General features: G+C 45.7%; 2 protein-coding genes across 3 annotated transcripts; one reads left to right on the top strand and one right to left on the bottom strand.

Annotated features, from left to right (window-relative positions):
* The first annotated feature begins 5313 nt into the window (after positions 1-5313).
* ATP5J2 (ATP synthase, H+ transporting, mitochondrial Fo complex, subunit F2) lies at positions 5314-7091 on the top strand. Its single transcript, XM_010570340.1, has 4 exons — positions 5314-5361; positions 5446-5553; positions 6406-6522; positions 6903-7091. The coding sequence occupies exons 1-4, from the start codon at positions 5346-5348 to the stop codon at positions 6929-6931; spliced, it is 270 nt and encodes an 89-aa protein (XP_010568642.1). The 5' UTR covers positions 5314-5345; the 3' UTR covers positions 6932-7091.
* On the bottom strand, positions 5566-15348 carry CPSF4 (cleavage and polyadenylation specific factor 4, 30kDa). Of its 2 annotated transcripts, XM_010570342.1 has the most exons (9): positions 15050-15348; positions 14101-14151; positions 13436-13588; positions 12548-12643; positions 12303-12396; positions 11768-11840; positions 10794-10886; positions 9296-9410; positions 5566-5858 (listed from the first exon to the last, which is right to left on the bottom strand). In XM_010570342.1, the coding sequence occupies exons 1-8, from the start codon at positions 15150-15152 to the stop codon at positions 9342-9344; spliced, it is 732 nt and encodes a 243-aa protein (XP_010568644.1). In that variant the 5' UTR covers positions 15153-15348; the 3' UTR covers positions 5566-5858; positions 9296-9341. The 2 variants fall into 2 exon arrangements, with proteins under 2 accessions (XP_010568644.1, XP_010568643.1); XM_010570341.1 differs by lacking the exon at positions 5566-5858 and having other exon boundaries at positions 8258-9410.
* Between the last annotated feature and the right edge of the window lie 108 nt (positions 15349-15456).

The following is a 15456-nucleotide window of genomic DNA, read 5'->3' as shown; positions in this document are numbered from 1 at the left end:
GGAATCTCTTTCTCACCCTGGCTTTAAGATCCTTTCTCATCGAGCGTATAGGATAACATGGCCACGGGGCAAGCCTGATTAGACAGATCTGTTATGCCACTTCCACTACCTTGGAAAAAGCTAGAATTTCATCTGGTGCAAGTTGGGGAGGGGTGCAAAGCATCGCTCCTTTGTGAGTGAAGTATGGCAACAAAAACACAGAGGTACGTGCGGGGGGAGAATGATGCGAACAAACACGCATGCATCCACGCTGCGCCATAGAGAAGCACTGAAAAAAGGGAGAACAGATGGAGGAGCAGGTATCTTACCAACTCACTCACCAACTAATCAAACACAGCTTCAGATTCAGCTGGGAAGGTCAGATAGACAATTTCCACGCAAGGCTATGAAAGTGCTGAGTATTTTCATCAGACATAAATGTGGGAAGGGAGGAAGAGTACAAGGATTGTGCTGGAGGAACTGACAGTGGATTCAAAGATGGTAACAAGGTGATTTTTTTTTAAGCCTCTGTCACAAAATTTAATTAGTCTCCAAATCCTCCCCCAATAATACGAGGCCCATTTGTACAACCCTCCTGCTGGGCCACTCACACTTAGCCAAACAGACACATTGATAAGATGGGATTCATCACACCAGTCTTCTCCATGTTCATGAAGGCAGATCTGCTCGCACAGATCGAAGATGTGTTCAGTCCTGCCCTTCTGGATTGATACCACCATGGTTTTCCCCGTGGGTGCATGTCTTTCCTCTTTTTAGCATGAAGAAACTGGTTTTTACTGGTCCCTGGTTTTATTTTCATGTTTGTCTATGGGAAGCAGGCAGTTGCTGCAGCAGACTTATCTTAGTGAAAATTCTTGCTTTGGTTTTGCAAGTGTTTTAATTAACGTAAATTATTTTACACCACTTTACTACTGATAGCATGTAATTATCTCCCCACAGGTATATATTTAGCTAACCAGCAGGCTGATCAAAGACCTACAAAATGAGGTACTTTTGCAACTGACACTAGATACAAGCAAAGACCAGCAAGGTGGGGCCAAAGGAGGCGGGAGGAATTCCCCCTCCCCAGTCCTAAACACAGGGCTCAAATTTCTGTACTTGAAAAGATAATCATAACATTAACTTACACATTGTATCAGAGGAGCATGAAGATGCACTGATACTCAAGTGCTGTGAAGGAGAAAAGAACTATGTACATGCTGAACTATTAATCATTGGTAAGCAATCTCCTTTGTAAAGTGTTTTGAGGTTGACTAAGGAAAATGGCTCCATAATAATGCAGAGCAAGCAGTCTGCTTGCAATCATAGGTTAACTCTCTCAACTGCTTTTGCTGGGTCAATCCCTAGGTGTTGTTATCTATGCAAGGCAGCTCACTGTTTTCCTGAGGAAGTCTGGCCATGGAAGAGATTCCAAACTCCACACCCCTTTCTCACCCTATTCAACTCCGGACTCTGGTTTCCACTGCAAGTACAATTTTAGATGAATGAGTTTGAGACCTATGCCGAGCAGCTGCCCTGCTCTCACCACATCAAACTGTTCATACAATTAAAAACCAACAGACTGGATCAAGATACCTGGGACCATAACCCTTCTCCAAATTACTGGTTGATAAAACATGCATCTCTCCATTGAGCTTCTGGAAGTGCTAGTAGCCCATGATTTGTCTTTCTCCTTGACGGCTGCAGCCGGTTAACCTGTGCTGGTGGGAAGACATCAGATTGAAATAAGTGTTTAGGAGCCAAGAAGCATCCTGTGCCAAACCTCAGGTTTCAGAACCATATCTGTCCACTTGTGTAGGTTTGATCCTTTATTAAAAGCACTGGGTGCTTTGTCATCAGTTTCAGTGGGCGCAGGATCAGTTAGGTAAATCCTCATCTCTTGACCTTCTTGAAGGCCACTTTGTGCTACTTTACACACCTATGGACACTGTGTCTACATATGACTGTAGCATCACTGACCACCAGGCCCAGGTGAGACCCCAAGTTTTCAAAGAATGGCACACAGAACAGAAAAAATGATCCCAGCCTCTAAGATCTTACAGTCTGACAGAGGTTGTGTTATGCTTTTTACTTCTTTTCAGCAACTTTAATGAAGAGTGTTACTTAACTTCTCAGGCTACGACTGAATCTTTGGACTGAAAGCTGCAACATTATGTGTTACGGTTGCTACCGGAAAAAGGAAACCTCTTTCGTATCTATTGACGTCTTTTGCAAAATACTCTGGGTTTTTTGAATGATGTACTCCCTATTATTTCTATGCCATTACTTATAAACTTCACAGCATTTTCTAGAGGGGTCTTCAGTAAGACGAAAACCTCAGGGCAACACTCCATTAGGCTTTTATTTTTATAGGTTGGGTTAAACCTTCTTGAAACTGGTAGGTTTAACTGCATTCCTTTATTTAGGGTAGCTGAAGGAGACATTAAGTCTGTTTCCACCCACAATGCAAGATTGCTCAAGTACCTGAAGGCTCTGGGAGGACAGTTTTGGGTAGGATATTAAAAGGAAAGAAGGTTATGTGTGGATGGACAATACAGTTCAGGTGGAGGAGGAGACAGAAAGACAGCATATTGAAACAGGCAGGGAACGGAAACTTCAAAGAGCCTGAACAATCATTGATATAAAACCTGGACTGAATACAAGAAACAGAGGGATTTGGGGTCACATTGCTGCCTGGAGCAGGTCTGGAGCTATAAGCAAGGAAACTGGCTCTCAGCTGCGTGATTTCTTCTGTGTTCAGGAAACAAGGGCTCTGAGCATTCTTGTAAGCAAACAGAAATACATTAGAAATACCTTTCTTCATCACTCCTCCTCCCCTCTGGATCAACAAATGAGACCCTGAATTTTGGCCAGCAGCACGGGTCAAAGGGAGGAAATGTGCTGCAAAACCTCCCACACATCTGTACCATTTAACTCTTCCTGCTTGATTCAGGATTAAGATGGCATAAAGACAACAGCACTATTCCTCTCTTACTCTACCAGAGCGGGCAGTTCAGGCCAAGGTTTAGGTCACCGCTGTCCCTAATTGCATTGGAGGTGTATCCTTGTTATGAACTTCCATTCCTACCCTAACAAACCAAATTTCCCCAGACCTTGCTATAAGCAGTTTGAGCAACTCGATGTGCTCTTCTGTTCTGCAGGGAACTCCTTAAAATGAAGCACCCACCATTGGCTTTTTTCCTGTAGGTGAATTAATCTGCCTTGCATGAGTAATCCTATTTAAAACAATAAGTTGCCTTGCAAGAATGAGGGAAGCAAGTTTGAAGCATGCTTTTATGCAAGTACTGTAAAAAGGCCACATAGTAGTTCATCAGGGGACACTTCAGCAATAAAATGACGGTTACCGGTAAAGTCCAACAATATAATAAAGGATAATTTAATAAGGGAATTTTTAACCCATTTAACAGAGACTAAATTTGGACCCCTTTCTTCAAGTGATCAGGTACACTATACTTCCCTAATCCTACTTTCTGTTAATAAGTGAAAGAAAAAATAGGCAGTAATCTATTCCTTCTGCTTTTATTTTTATGTTATGGGAGAGCACTATTCAATATAAAAAAATTAATTTCAGTAAAATAGAGGCTGAAGCTAGACATGTAGACCAGCCTCTGAGTAAGATGCATTACAGAGTACCATACCTCTTCAGACAACAGAGGTCCCATGCCTCAACTCATTTAATACCAGGTAAAACAAACCCTACAGATTATAATCCAAGAATCCTGCAGTGGCAGGAGGAAGGCATGTGGAATAAGACTCTGCGACCTAAGACAAGTAAAAGCTGTGGAGATTAGTAGCTCAGTGTCTATGTAGGAGCCCTGTGGGCCCCCTTCAGCGTCCTTACTTTAGTCTTCATCGTCTCTGATCCATTCTAACAGTCCTCTGTGGGACGGAGATTTAATATCTAGGAAATGTGGGGTCCTGGCTGACCTGTCAGAAACAGCGGTGGATGGCTGCTCCCTGTTTACTGCTGTATCACTTTGCTTTTCGCATTCACCACAATAAACAACAACAAAACCTGACACTATTTTATGAACCTGAATGATAACGCTTTAAAACCTCTAGAGGTCAGGCTAATGAGAGCATCTTTCCAGCAGCTGCATTCTGCTAAGTGCGAGTGACACCTGCTGGAGTTCTCGTCCCCATAACCCATCCTGCTCCCACAACAGCCAGCTCTGCAGGTGTTTGGTCTGCCCAGGGGGGACCTTCTGGGCGCCTGTGTGTGCTAAATCCCCCAGAAAGACGCTTGGGAACAAGAAATAGGTCTGGGTGGCTCTTTCCTATTGCAGGATGGCAAAAGTTGTCTTTATCCATGCGTTACCTCTTTCACCACTCTGGTTATGCAGGTTTACTTCCACCATATACCCAGACCTTGCCTTTCCTTTTGCCTTTGACATCCTTCCAGAGGAGCTGTAGTAAAACGCAGCATGTTACCACAGGGAAAAGTCCTGAGTAGGCACTGAAATGGGACCACACGATACATTATTCACCTGTCACCTAATCCCTGTGAAAAATACAGGCTAACATTCCTCCTCTCGCCTTGAAGCCACCTAAGAAGACTGCAGGAGAGGGCAGGTGACCCCTGGAAGAGGTCTGAGAAGCCCTCACTTCTTACGTTACAATATACAATAACAAATTTAAATGTATGTTGCAGTATATGTTATCTGTGAAGGCACATTTACAGTGTTAAGAGTTGCCGCTTCTTCAGAGCACGCTGGAAAAGGTTGATTCGTGGGACATCAGCAGCCCCCAGAAGACTGCTGATGAAGTCTCATGACGGTGCTGATGAAGACCTGTGAGTTTTTCTCTCTGCTGTTTTCACAATCTGCAGGAGCCTTCACCTCTGCAGCCCTGGCAAGCGCTGGCACCCGACAGACCGCAAGGTACGGCAGGGATGAAGAAGCAAGGTGCTGGCCTGCCCTGGGGCATCGGAGGACAGCCTGCACAAGTCATGGAGCATCGGCTGGGCCAGCGTCTCCTGACAAGGGTCCCGGCCGCTGAGGAGGCCTGCTGGAGCAGGACAGGGAGGGAAAACCCCTCAGGGTGCCCCCAGCCCTGTGACAGGCCCTCAGACAAACCAGGCCTCGACGCAGCGCCTGTGGCAACTAAGGCAAAGTGTGCAGCCCCCATTGGGGAACCGACCCTCCCCCCCCCCGGTGAGGAGACGGGGAAGGGGACAAGGCGACACCGAGGCCAACACCTCCTCAGCGCCAACCCGCCCAACATGGCGCCAGCCCTTCGCCACCCGCCCCAACATCCGGGAATCCCGCCTGACCTTCTTCCCGTGAGCCTCAGCGGCCCGCCCCTTCCCGCCTTCCCCCGCGGCGGCACAGAGCAGCAGCGGCAAGATGGCGCAGCCGCCGGGTGAGTGAGGCGGGCCGCCAAGGTGACCGCGGCTCTTTCCTTCCCTTCCCCTCTGACCGGGCTGTGTCTCTCTCTCTGCCGCAGCTCCTCTCAAGGACATGAAGCTGATGGACGTGAAGCTGGGCCAGCTGCCCACCTGGCTGGCCATGAGAGACTTCACCCCCGGTGGCATCCTGGGGGCCTTCCGAAGAGGTGAGGGGGGCTGAGGGGAGGGGGCCCGCCCGCCCTGCCGAAACAGCTCCGCACCCCCTCGGCCGGCGAAGACCTGGAGGGTGTGAATCCCTTCTCCTGACGGAGCTAGGCAGATCAGTGTGTAAGCTTCTCTGGCTGCTGGAGCGGATCTTGGCCGTGGCAGAGGGATCCGGCAGTAGAGGGGCTGCTTCGGGGCGATTTTTGCTTTTCCAAAACAGTGCCTCGTGTTGTGTCTTGTGCTCCCATCTGTAAATTTGTTTCTGGTGTGGGCTTTATCCACCAGAGATTTGTTTTCAGTATTCCTTCTGGTATAAAGAGGAAATATGGTGACCTTAGTCCTCAACCTACTTGCTGAAAATCTTGAGGTTTCCCAACATCACAAATAAATTTACAAAGAAAGCAAGTGATCCCTAAAGATGGTAAGAAAGGACACAGGGCTTTTACAGATCACTTGGCAAAAGTTTTGAGTGATGTCCTTTGCTATAGTTACAGATATGGCATTCAGGCAGATTTAAACACACAATATCAAAGGCCAGTGTCTACATAATGTATATGTGCTAGTGTGAAAGAATTAGATAATTCCAAAGCAGCTTGATCTCATGAAGGTCACAATAATGTTTAGGGAAAAATGCTAATGGGCTTTTTTTTCCTTTTTTAGGGTTTAGTGCTACTAACTTGAGTTCACCTTGCTTAACTAACAGATGGCTTGTTTTCTCTCAGACTTGCTTCTGAGACCCTCAGATGTTTCATTAGAAACAATTTCCTGAAGTTCTGTGAAATCAGTCCGCTTCTTTCTGAGACAGAAAAATATGCAGCTCATCTGGCTGCTATGAAAACTTTTCTCCTACACAGGTTACGACAGATACTACAATAAATACATCAACGTCAAGAAAGGGGGGCTTGGTGGTATCTCAATGGTGCTTGCAGGTTATGTTGTTATCAGCTACATCTGGAGCTACAGTCACCTGAGTAAGTAAAAGCAATATGGCTGAGTGCGTATAGTGCAGCTTGAAAGAGTGCTTGGGGCAATAAAAACAATCTGCTGCTGCTTTTAGAAATAAAATGAAAGACTGTGCTAACCATTGCTGCTTGAATCCGAGACTGTGGGCAAGCAAACTTCTTTTAGCCATAGGGAACCTGAATGCTTAGTCAGTAAGTTATCAGATGGCCAATATTTTCTTGGTGACAAAGAAAACTTAGATCTTGTTGCCTGTCTGACCTGACAGTACTTAGAAACTACATGCTCTTATTTTTGTGGAGTGCTTTTTTTCCCTGTAATTTCAGGTGTGGTGGTTTTTTTTTTCTTGTGACTTCAGTAAAATTAACTTGCTTTACTTTGAATGATACAGAGCATGACCGCCACAGGAAGTACCACTGAAGTGTGAATTTCAGAAAGTGAAGGTACAGCTCTTGAACAGACTTGGCTACTGGAACAGCTACCCTGACAGAAGACATCAGAACTATTCATATTAAAAACTGTACTATTATGACCAACAATAAAGTGCATACACGCTATGTTTACTGAGTTGACACTTATAGCTGGCTTGTTAATTGTACTGTGCAAATGAGTTTGTCATCTTAAGACTTTCAGCCCTGAAGGCTAAGTTCAGAGATGGTTGGGAAAACATCTGCTACTTGGGTTACCTTATGAACTGGGGAAAACTATTACAATCAATTCCTATTTAACTGTTTAATAAAAGTAAAAAAGCATTGGTTTGCTTCTTAATGGCCATTATGTACAGGTTGGACAACTAGCTGAAAGGAGGTAATATTTTGATTTGAAAGAATATCTGAGCTTTAGGTGTCTTGGTGGTGTGGCCATGTGTTTCTCAGTCAGGCTGTCACCTGGGGGCTGTAGGTGTTTGGGCAGTTTTCCATCATTTTGGAGCACTGTCTTGAGACGAGATTGGTTTAGCTTTAAGGAGGTCTGCAACTCCCATTCTGTCACTGGGATTCTAATGCTTCTTACCTCCAATAACCCAAAATTTCTATCAAAACGCTACCTACTTTCATTGCTAAAAGAAGCTCGAAGGTTATTCTGAATGGGTATGAGCTTAAAAGAACTTTAATGGTCCATGAAGTTAAAATGAAGGAAGACTTTGCTTCTTGACTTAAATGCAGCGGTGAGAAGTTTAACAGGAGACATGATGTAGATAAATGGAGCTTAAAGGAACATCTGTGGGTTTGGCCCCTGCTGAGAACCTTCCTCGAGCACCCCCCTAAGCAAGTGCATCCCACTGTCCCAACACTACCTGCTGACACTCGCAACTGCAGCTGGGCGTTGCAGGTACAGCCTGCAGGATCCTTTTCTGAATAGAAGGGAGAGTGAAAACCACTTCTTGAGGCATATGAAGATTCTCAAGAGCTTCAGTGGTAACAGGAAAGCTTTCAGTTTCAGAAAACATCGGTTCAGATAGTGAAGACCAGAAACTCCTGAACTGGATCAGGAAGGTAGCCAGGCACCGAAGTGTCTTGGTTCCTTTTACATGTGCCTAGTTAAACACAGATAATGCATCTCAAATTTTGGCCACTGTGAGAAGTGTCTGATGGTCTGTCATACCATAGTCACTTAGACATGAAACTTCTATTTTGACTGACTCCGACTCCCCACAGTGAAATAACAAACCAACATAGGCTCTGGTCACTTCTCTTAATCTAGTCATATGACCTTGTTCTTAAAAAAAATAAATTCACAGCCAGCTTTTTCCATCAGTACATTTCAATAAAAACAAAGTATAAAGGCAGTCAGCACATGAAAGATGGGTTAGAATCAATAAGGCTCACATTGTAAGTTCACTTTTTTTTTTTAATTCACATTTTATCATTGGCCCTTTTGAAATAGTCTTCTCACAAAATGAATGGGTTTTGGCTTGGAAAAATTGCTCTCAGAAGAATGCTCTACCACTTTTAAAAGCAGTATTCTCTAAGAATACACATCTCCACTTCTTGGTCTTCTCTAGGCTATGGAAATACCTGCTCAGTGTGAGCTGGACGATGGGGGGGCTGAGACAAGGCTCTTCTATTCCTACTCTTCAAGCCGTGTTCATTTCCCTCCTTGCTTTTTGCAAATGGAAAATGAGCACAGATGCGGCTTTCCTACAATCGTTGTTCCTATTGTTTGGCTAACCACAGAGATGCCAATTTATTCTCCCCTTGATCGGTTCTCACCCAGAAAATTAATTTCTAACCTTCAGTATAGCAAGAAGCACAGAAACAAAGCAAGTGGACGAGAGTTTTACAGCCTGATGTACATGATGTGTTAAGTCAGCCACCAGGACAAGCTTATCGACTACAACAGGCTGGACCTGGGAACACAACTTCCGTTTTTAAGAACTACAGGACAGCAGAATCCCTGCTTCCTCACTGAAGGGAAGGCATTTCAAGCATTAGCTTTCCCAGTCAGTCTTCCTGCTTCCACAGGGAGGGCTGAAACGCTGCAGGTTCTCCAAAGAGAAGTGGCAGAAGGAAAACACTTTAAAGAAACACTGGCGTAAGATGCGTTTACGTAGACTGCTGCACCGGTGAGGGGTTTGTGCATCTATTGGCTTTTAGATCTACCTTTCACAAGGGCTCAATGAAAACAGGCGGAGGCCAAAATTTTAAAAAGGTTAAAACCTAAAAAAAAGTTGTGGACAATTACAAAAACGTTGCTTAGCAGCAGCCAGCCTCTGACCAGTTCTTTCAGTAATGGCATTAAAAAACAACCTGATTAATAGTTCAAGACATAGTGCTAGGCAGAAACCTTTTCTCAGTGTTAATAGCTCCCTTGCACTCTTCGTTTTGCTCTTTCACTGTCCACTGAGAAAGGCCAGATGTCCTTTGGTGCATCTGTTGGCATAATGACCTTTTTCACCACACTAAAAGAGAGAGAGAAAGAGAAAGAGAGAGAGAGGAATTATTACACATTTACAGCTTTTTTCCTCTAGCTGCCTTTATTAAGGTAGCTGGCAACTGTCCTGATTTGGAAGCTTTTCCACGTATGGAATATGCAGTATTTAGCGGGTGAAATGAAACATGGTGTCATAAGGGACACCATTTATGGGCTATTTCCACTCCTTGGAGCAAAAGCTGCTTCTGTGCTGAGAGCAACCTGATGCCATGTTGTTATAATGCACTACAAAGGAGAGAGCTCTCAGCGCACTGCTACGAACAACAAAGGGCTGTAACACACAAGAATTTCAACACTGGAGGCTTCCAAGACTACTCCCTCTGATAAGAACTACATCAGAGATCTATGGGGACTCTCCTGATCGGTTATCCTGAATTAGACAAAGAAAAATGCATCTGAACAAGAGATTCATGACTTTGCACCTTGAAGTTATTCAAGCCCAGAGAGAAATGCCAGGATCTGGTGCAACAGCATGCTTCAGATACGTAATTTACTTGTAGCTAAAATAATAAGCAGCTATTAAAGGTTTTCAGTGAAATGGATTCAGCTACTTAATATCCCTGTCTAGTCACAGTAATTTTTACCCAAACAAGCACTAAGGCACAGAAGTTGGCATGTACAATGACATAACTGTCAAAGCTGATGGGACAGGAAGATTCTTTGCCCTTTTCTAGTGACTAGGGTTGGGGCTTTTGTGGAAAAATAGAGAGAGATGGAAGCTCAATGTGTCAAAGTTTTATTGGTGCTCCTTAATGAGCAACCGAGGTGAATAGCTCATTTCTTGGTTTGACAGCGACGGGGTGCATTTACAGCTGAAATGCTGAACAGTCTTTGCATATTCAATTTCTGTTACTCGCAAGGACCTTCTAGGCTAACAGGGGAGATTAAAATCTTTCTACAGTCACCAAGTGTAAGCAAATTAACTCATGAGACAAAACTAGTATTAACTCTTACTTTGAAATATACAGTTCAGCAGTCTCCTTTAACTGTTGTTGTGGTAGGGTTTCCTATTTATTAGCAGACGAGCAAAGTCTGTCCTACAACAGCCTTAATTGTCACAGCAAGTCCGTGAGCTGGCAAACCAGCAACCTAGAGGCCTCAGAACTCAATGCCAATTCCCACAGCTGTATCCACGCACCAAAACACAATGTCTATTGAGCAGAGCGCACATTTCATGAACCTGTTTACACAGCAAAAAAACCTTTTGCAGGACCAACACCCCTTGTTCCTTTGCCTGTGACAAGCAACCAGCATGAAAGCAGCATGACGTAGTCCAGGTGACATGCACTCTGTACTTCTTAAACCTAGCACCCTCTGCTTTCCCTCCTCGTCTCCCTCCCCTCTGAATTACCTTGTAGCAGGTGACCTGCTCCAACGGCCGGGGTCCTCTGTTCCCAGTGTTGTTATTTTGAGACTGCATGACTCCAATGACTTGGGGTGTCCTCTGTTGGTTAGGAGAAGAGTTCTGACTTAAGTGCATCGAGGATAAAGACCTTTATGGTTGTTATTTTGTTAAGAAGGGAAAAGAGCACCCCATATATCAAATGATCAATTTTCCTCCAAATCTGTGTGTGGGTGCTCTGCCAGCTGGAGCACCAGAGAGAAGAATCAAGCAGTGAGGTTTACAAAGCCCAGAGATCCTGCTTTTCTCTGGAAAGCAGATTTAGAGAGTAGGTTTAGGCTGCTAAAATACCACTGCTATCCCTGAGAGATGTCACGCAGATTACAAAAACTAGCAGATTGCTGCACAAGCACATATGATGTGCTTCTATGTAACGTGGGAGCATTCTGTGACTACATCTCCACGTAAAGTTCGAGCAATTGTAGGGCTTTCATCACTATAATGGCACTCGGGGTTTCTCACTGCTTAATTCTTGCACAGCACCCTCCCTTCCAGGCAGTGCCCCAAGCAACAGAACTACCACTGCTGGCCTCTGAGCTGGAGGACAGTACTAATGACTGAGAAGGTTAACCAGGACGAGGGGAGCAACAGAACAAAGCAAAACACCACAGTCCCAGGACAAAGGCAGCAGCGGTCCGTTGTGATCAGACAGTGGACATTAGAGGGCTGGGAAGAGAAAAGAGAAGGGACGGTGCTTTGTGGTTTATTAGGATTTGTCTCCAAGTTCTTAATTACAAAAGACTATCACACCCTGTTGTGAAATAGGAAAGGTTTTCCCTCATTCAGTGAGTCTTTCTCCAAGACTTTCCAGCAAAGCAGATCCAGCTGTCCAGTTTTGACCACTAGACAATATACCCTCTTTTAAAGTGCTGTGGGAAATGCTTTGAGAGTGGGCGTGTAGGGGAGGCAGGGGAATTGTGTACCTTTTGCTGTGTTTGTGTCGGTTGAGGCAGTGGTGGTTGCTCTGTGGTTCCCATTGGCAGTTCAAACCGAGGGCTGGTTTAGATGGAAACAAGAAAATTGATTCTCAAATCATATGCCAACATTTTACCATCAGCTCAGTCAAGTAACTCCAAACAACAAAACAAACATTCAGCCAATTAAATTTGGCTCACAGGAAATGGACCTCCCCCTCCCCACTCCTCTTTGCATTCTGATGCTCAGCAATTACGTATACAAAAATGACAATCCAGTATGTAGCACATCCCTCTACCTGTAAGGTATTCTGGAATGTAAACCCATGTGATCCCACTGCACTGGTGGCATCCGATCAGCACTCTAGAGTCTTACTGGTAACTCCCTGAAGAGGCGCTGCCCCATATCCTCAAATTGGTACAACAAACTAAACATTGGCCAAATCTCCAAAGCCATTGGGAAGCACTGGAGCAGCCTCATTTGACATACACCGGATTACAAGGGAAACACGAGATTACAGGACAAGCCTGGAAGCATACTCACTGCATGAATTTACAGGTAGGCCCCTCTGGACAGAATCCTACTAGGTAATTCACACAAATTACTCTTCGAGTGTGTCGGTGTCTGCAGAGGGGACCTGCAACACAAAGCTCAGTAGTTCACGTTCCACATATACATACCCCAGCACTCAGCAGTAGCAGGTACACAAGCAGATCACGCAAAGAAAGAATAGCAACACCCTACCCTTGATTATAGCCACAGAAGCAGCAACTGTGTGACATACATACCATGTTTACAGAAGCCTCTGTCATACCAGGGACAGTCTTTGATCTTAGACTCCGGGTCAATGTGCAAGAATGGACATTCTTTGTTACTGCATTCCCCTGTACCAAAGGCAAACACACTTCTTAGTCAATTGTGCAGGTTCGAGATCAAATGACTCTCAAAACATTACCTGGATCATGTAGCTCCCACAAAGCTGTTACCAACATTTATAAGTTCAGGCACAACAGTCTTACTGCCTGCCTTAACCTAGATGAAGAACACCAAGGACTCGCCCCCGGTGAGTAAAGTTCTACCAGACTGGATTATTTATGTGTGCTTTTAAAAACAATGCGGAAACTAAATTTGAAAGAGCAGTCATGATAACAAAAACCAAACATTTAGTGCACCAGAAGCGTGGAGAAACTACAAATTGCACACTAACCTCAATCCAAGGAAACCTACAAGACTGTAAGTTTCTGACAGCAAGTTGCCTCATTATGTCCAGATCTCCAGAGCTGGAAAGCAAGTGCATAAAAGTTTTGCACCCCCATGCCCTCTGCTGCTCATCAACTCCCCAAAATAAGAGTCATGCAAAGACCAACTGCTCAGCCTACTCATCTCATGCCCAAAACAGAACATAAGGCATAAAACCCAGTAAAAACTTGGAACTTCCCCCCTCTTCCCCCAAGGGACAAGCTCTTGAGAGAGAAGACATCTATGATAAGTCACAAATTTTGGGGGATAATAAGGTGAAGGACTAAGCAGATCTGAAAAATTACAAACTAATGGCATCACTGGACACAGAAGAACTGTAATGCTCTGAAGACGGACGAGAGGGATGTATCAGGATCCTCTTCACTAGACTCCCACGCCAGCAAGGAACACTAAGTAGGAGCTACAATGCCCCTTACCAAATTTGGAGTAGAAGTAACACTCAGGCATCTTGGTCATGTCATACTCGTGCAGAAACTCGCACTGGTCTCCCTTTTTGCACAGTCCTCGTAGCCAGTGTTTGCAAACAACTGTCTTTTCCCCGCTGATGTGTCGGAATGGGCACATGCCTCCTGCAGAAGGATGGGGCAAGGAGAAGGCAAAAAAGAACAATTAAAACCAGCGGCACAAGAAGGCACAGGGCAACGGCAACACTTTGTTCCCCTCTGCAAGAGGGCTTTCAGAAGACATCACTTTTTCTTATGAAGTCAGCCTTTAGTGGCAATAGCAAAACTGGGAGTTCCAGACAAGTCTTACGTTACTCTCTAACGAGCTAAGCAACGTAGTCTCCAGCTCTTAATTCTGGCAACCACGAACCACAGCAGCTAATACAGGCACATCCACAGCAACGTCTGTGCGTGGTAAGTTCAAGCCTTCCTTTACCGGTAGCTTTTTTTATTCACCTCCCAGCTTCTTGAAAACACCACCATTATTTCACAACTGCTGCAGTTATTCCAACATCCTTCAGTTTTACCCTCAATCTAGGATATCCCCTCATCTTCACAAAAAAGAAGAGTACTGTAGACAGTGCTAGAAAATCTAGTTCCCCCCCTCCTCCCCCAATTGTATCGGAAATATTACTTGCCTTTTCCACAGGCTGCTTTTAAAAAAAATTCACAGACAGCTGCGCCTGATTCTGCAGAGAGAACAAAGAAACATAATTCATTTTAACAAAGTTTCATGACAACTTTTAAAATACTTCCTTCCCCACCAAGACACTCTGGTCTTCAACATCAAAAGAAAAACAGCATTTTGGTTTGGGGAATTTACTTTCCCGCGTAAATTCCTTGTTGAAGTCTGGCCCTCACAAATACCTGTATTCTTCTTGGGGGACACCAAGGGGAATTTGCACAGGTGCTTGTTTTGCTTTTCAGATACTTAGGTTTTGTCGACAGGGTTTTCCTGCGCTGTTAGGTCAATCATGTCAGTGAACCCTGTATTTACAGCCCTGGCAACGACAGTCTTAGATTTTTTGACCAGAACAGCCTGAAACAACCATTAGCGTGTTATCCCTTGCTGATCCTGACCAACAGAAACCACAACGTTTGAGGGAGTTAAAACACAAGTTTAGTAGCCTGGCCAGAAAATTTCAGCAAATGGTGAGTCCCCTAAGACTACCCATGCCAGATTATTAGACTGGAGGAAAAGGTTTAGAGACCGGGCCAGGGATATACCTAAAGACAAAGTCTCCCTGCCATCGCAATGCCTCATCTATCAAAAGGGAATGAAAAAAAATAATAAAGTGTCATGCAGGACAGCAATGTTTATTCACGATAATGCCTCAACTTTCATCTTCCAGCCTGGCTGGCTACTAACTACAGCCTTCATTAAGTAGGAAAGACAAACACCCGGATTAAGACGGAAACCTCGCAGGGAGCGCAGAAGTTGGGCGGATCTACGCAAGAGACCTGAGCAAGGCGCTCAGATCCCCTCAAACCTCCCTCCCTCCCTCACCCCCCCCGACAGGCACCAAGAGCCTGCCCCGAGCACCCCGGGGAAGAAGGAGCCGCGCAGCGCCCTGTGCCCGCACGCACTGTCCATGCCGGGAAAGGGCAACGGCTGCGCCCCCAGCTGCTGCTCCACGGCCAGTTCCAGGTCGAACTTGATGTGGTCCACGCTGGCGATGAGCTCCTGCATGGTGGCGGCTGGGGGGCGGCGGCAGCGGGAAGGAAGGGGAGGTATGGTGGCGGTGGTGATGGTGGCGGTGGTAGCGGTGGTGGCAGCGGGCGGCCGGGCCCGGGCTGGCCCGGCCCGGCCCGCTCCGCTCCTCGCCGGCAGCGCCTGAGGTGAGGGGAGGAGGCGGCGGCGGCAGCACCTCGCCGCCCCGCGCCGCCCTCCCGCGGAATGCCGGGAGTTCACCTCTGACCTTACGGCCCGGCGGGCAGCGCGCGCGCGCCCCGCCCCTTCCCCGGCTCTCTCCACCAACCAGCTGGGGGCAAAC

Source organism: Haliaeetus leucocephalus, unplaced genomic scaffold (assembly GCF_000737465.1).
Source record: "Haliaeetus leucocephalus isolate CR32 unplaced genomic scaffold, Haliaeetus_leucocephalus-4.0 Scaffold295, whole genome shotgun sequence".
Classification (NCBI taxonomy): domain Eukaryota; kingdom Metazoa; phylum Chordata; class Aves; order Accipitriformes; family Accipitridae; genus Haliaeetus; species Haliaeetus leucocephalus.
The sequence above is the reverse complement of the archived record's forward strand: the minus strand, read 5'-3'. Positions and strand labels throughout refer to the sequence as shown.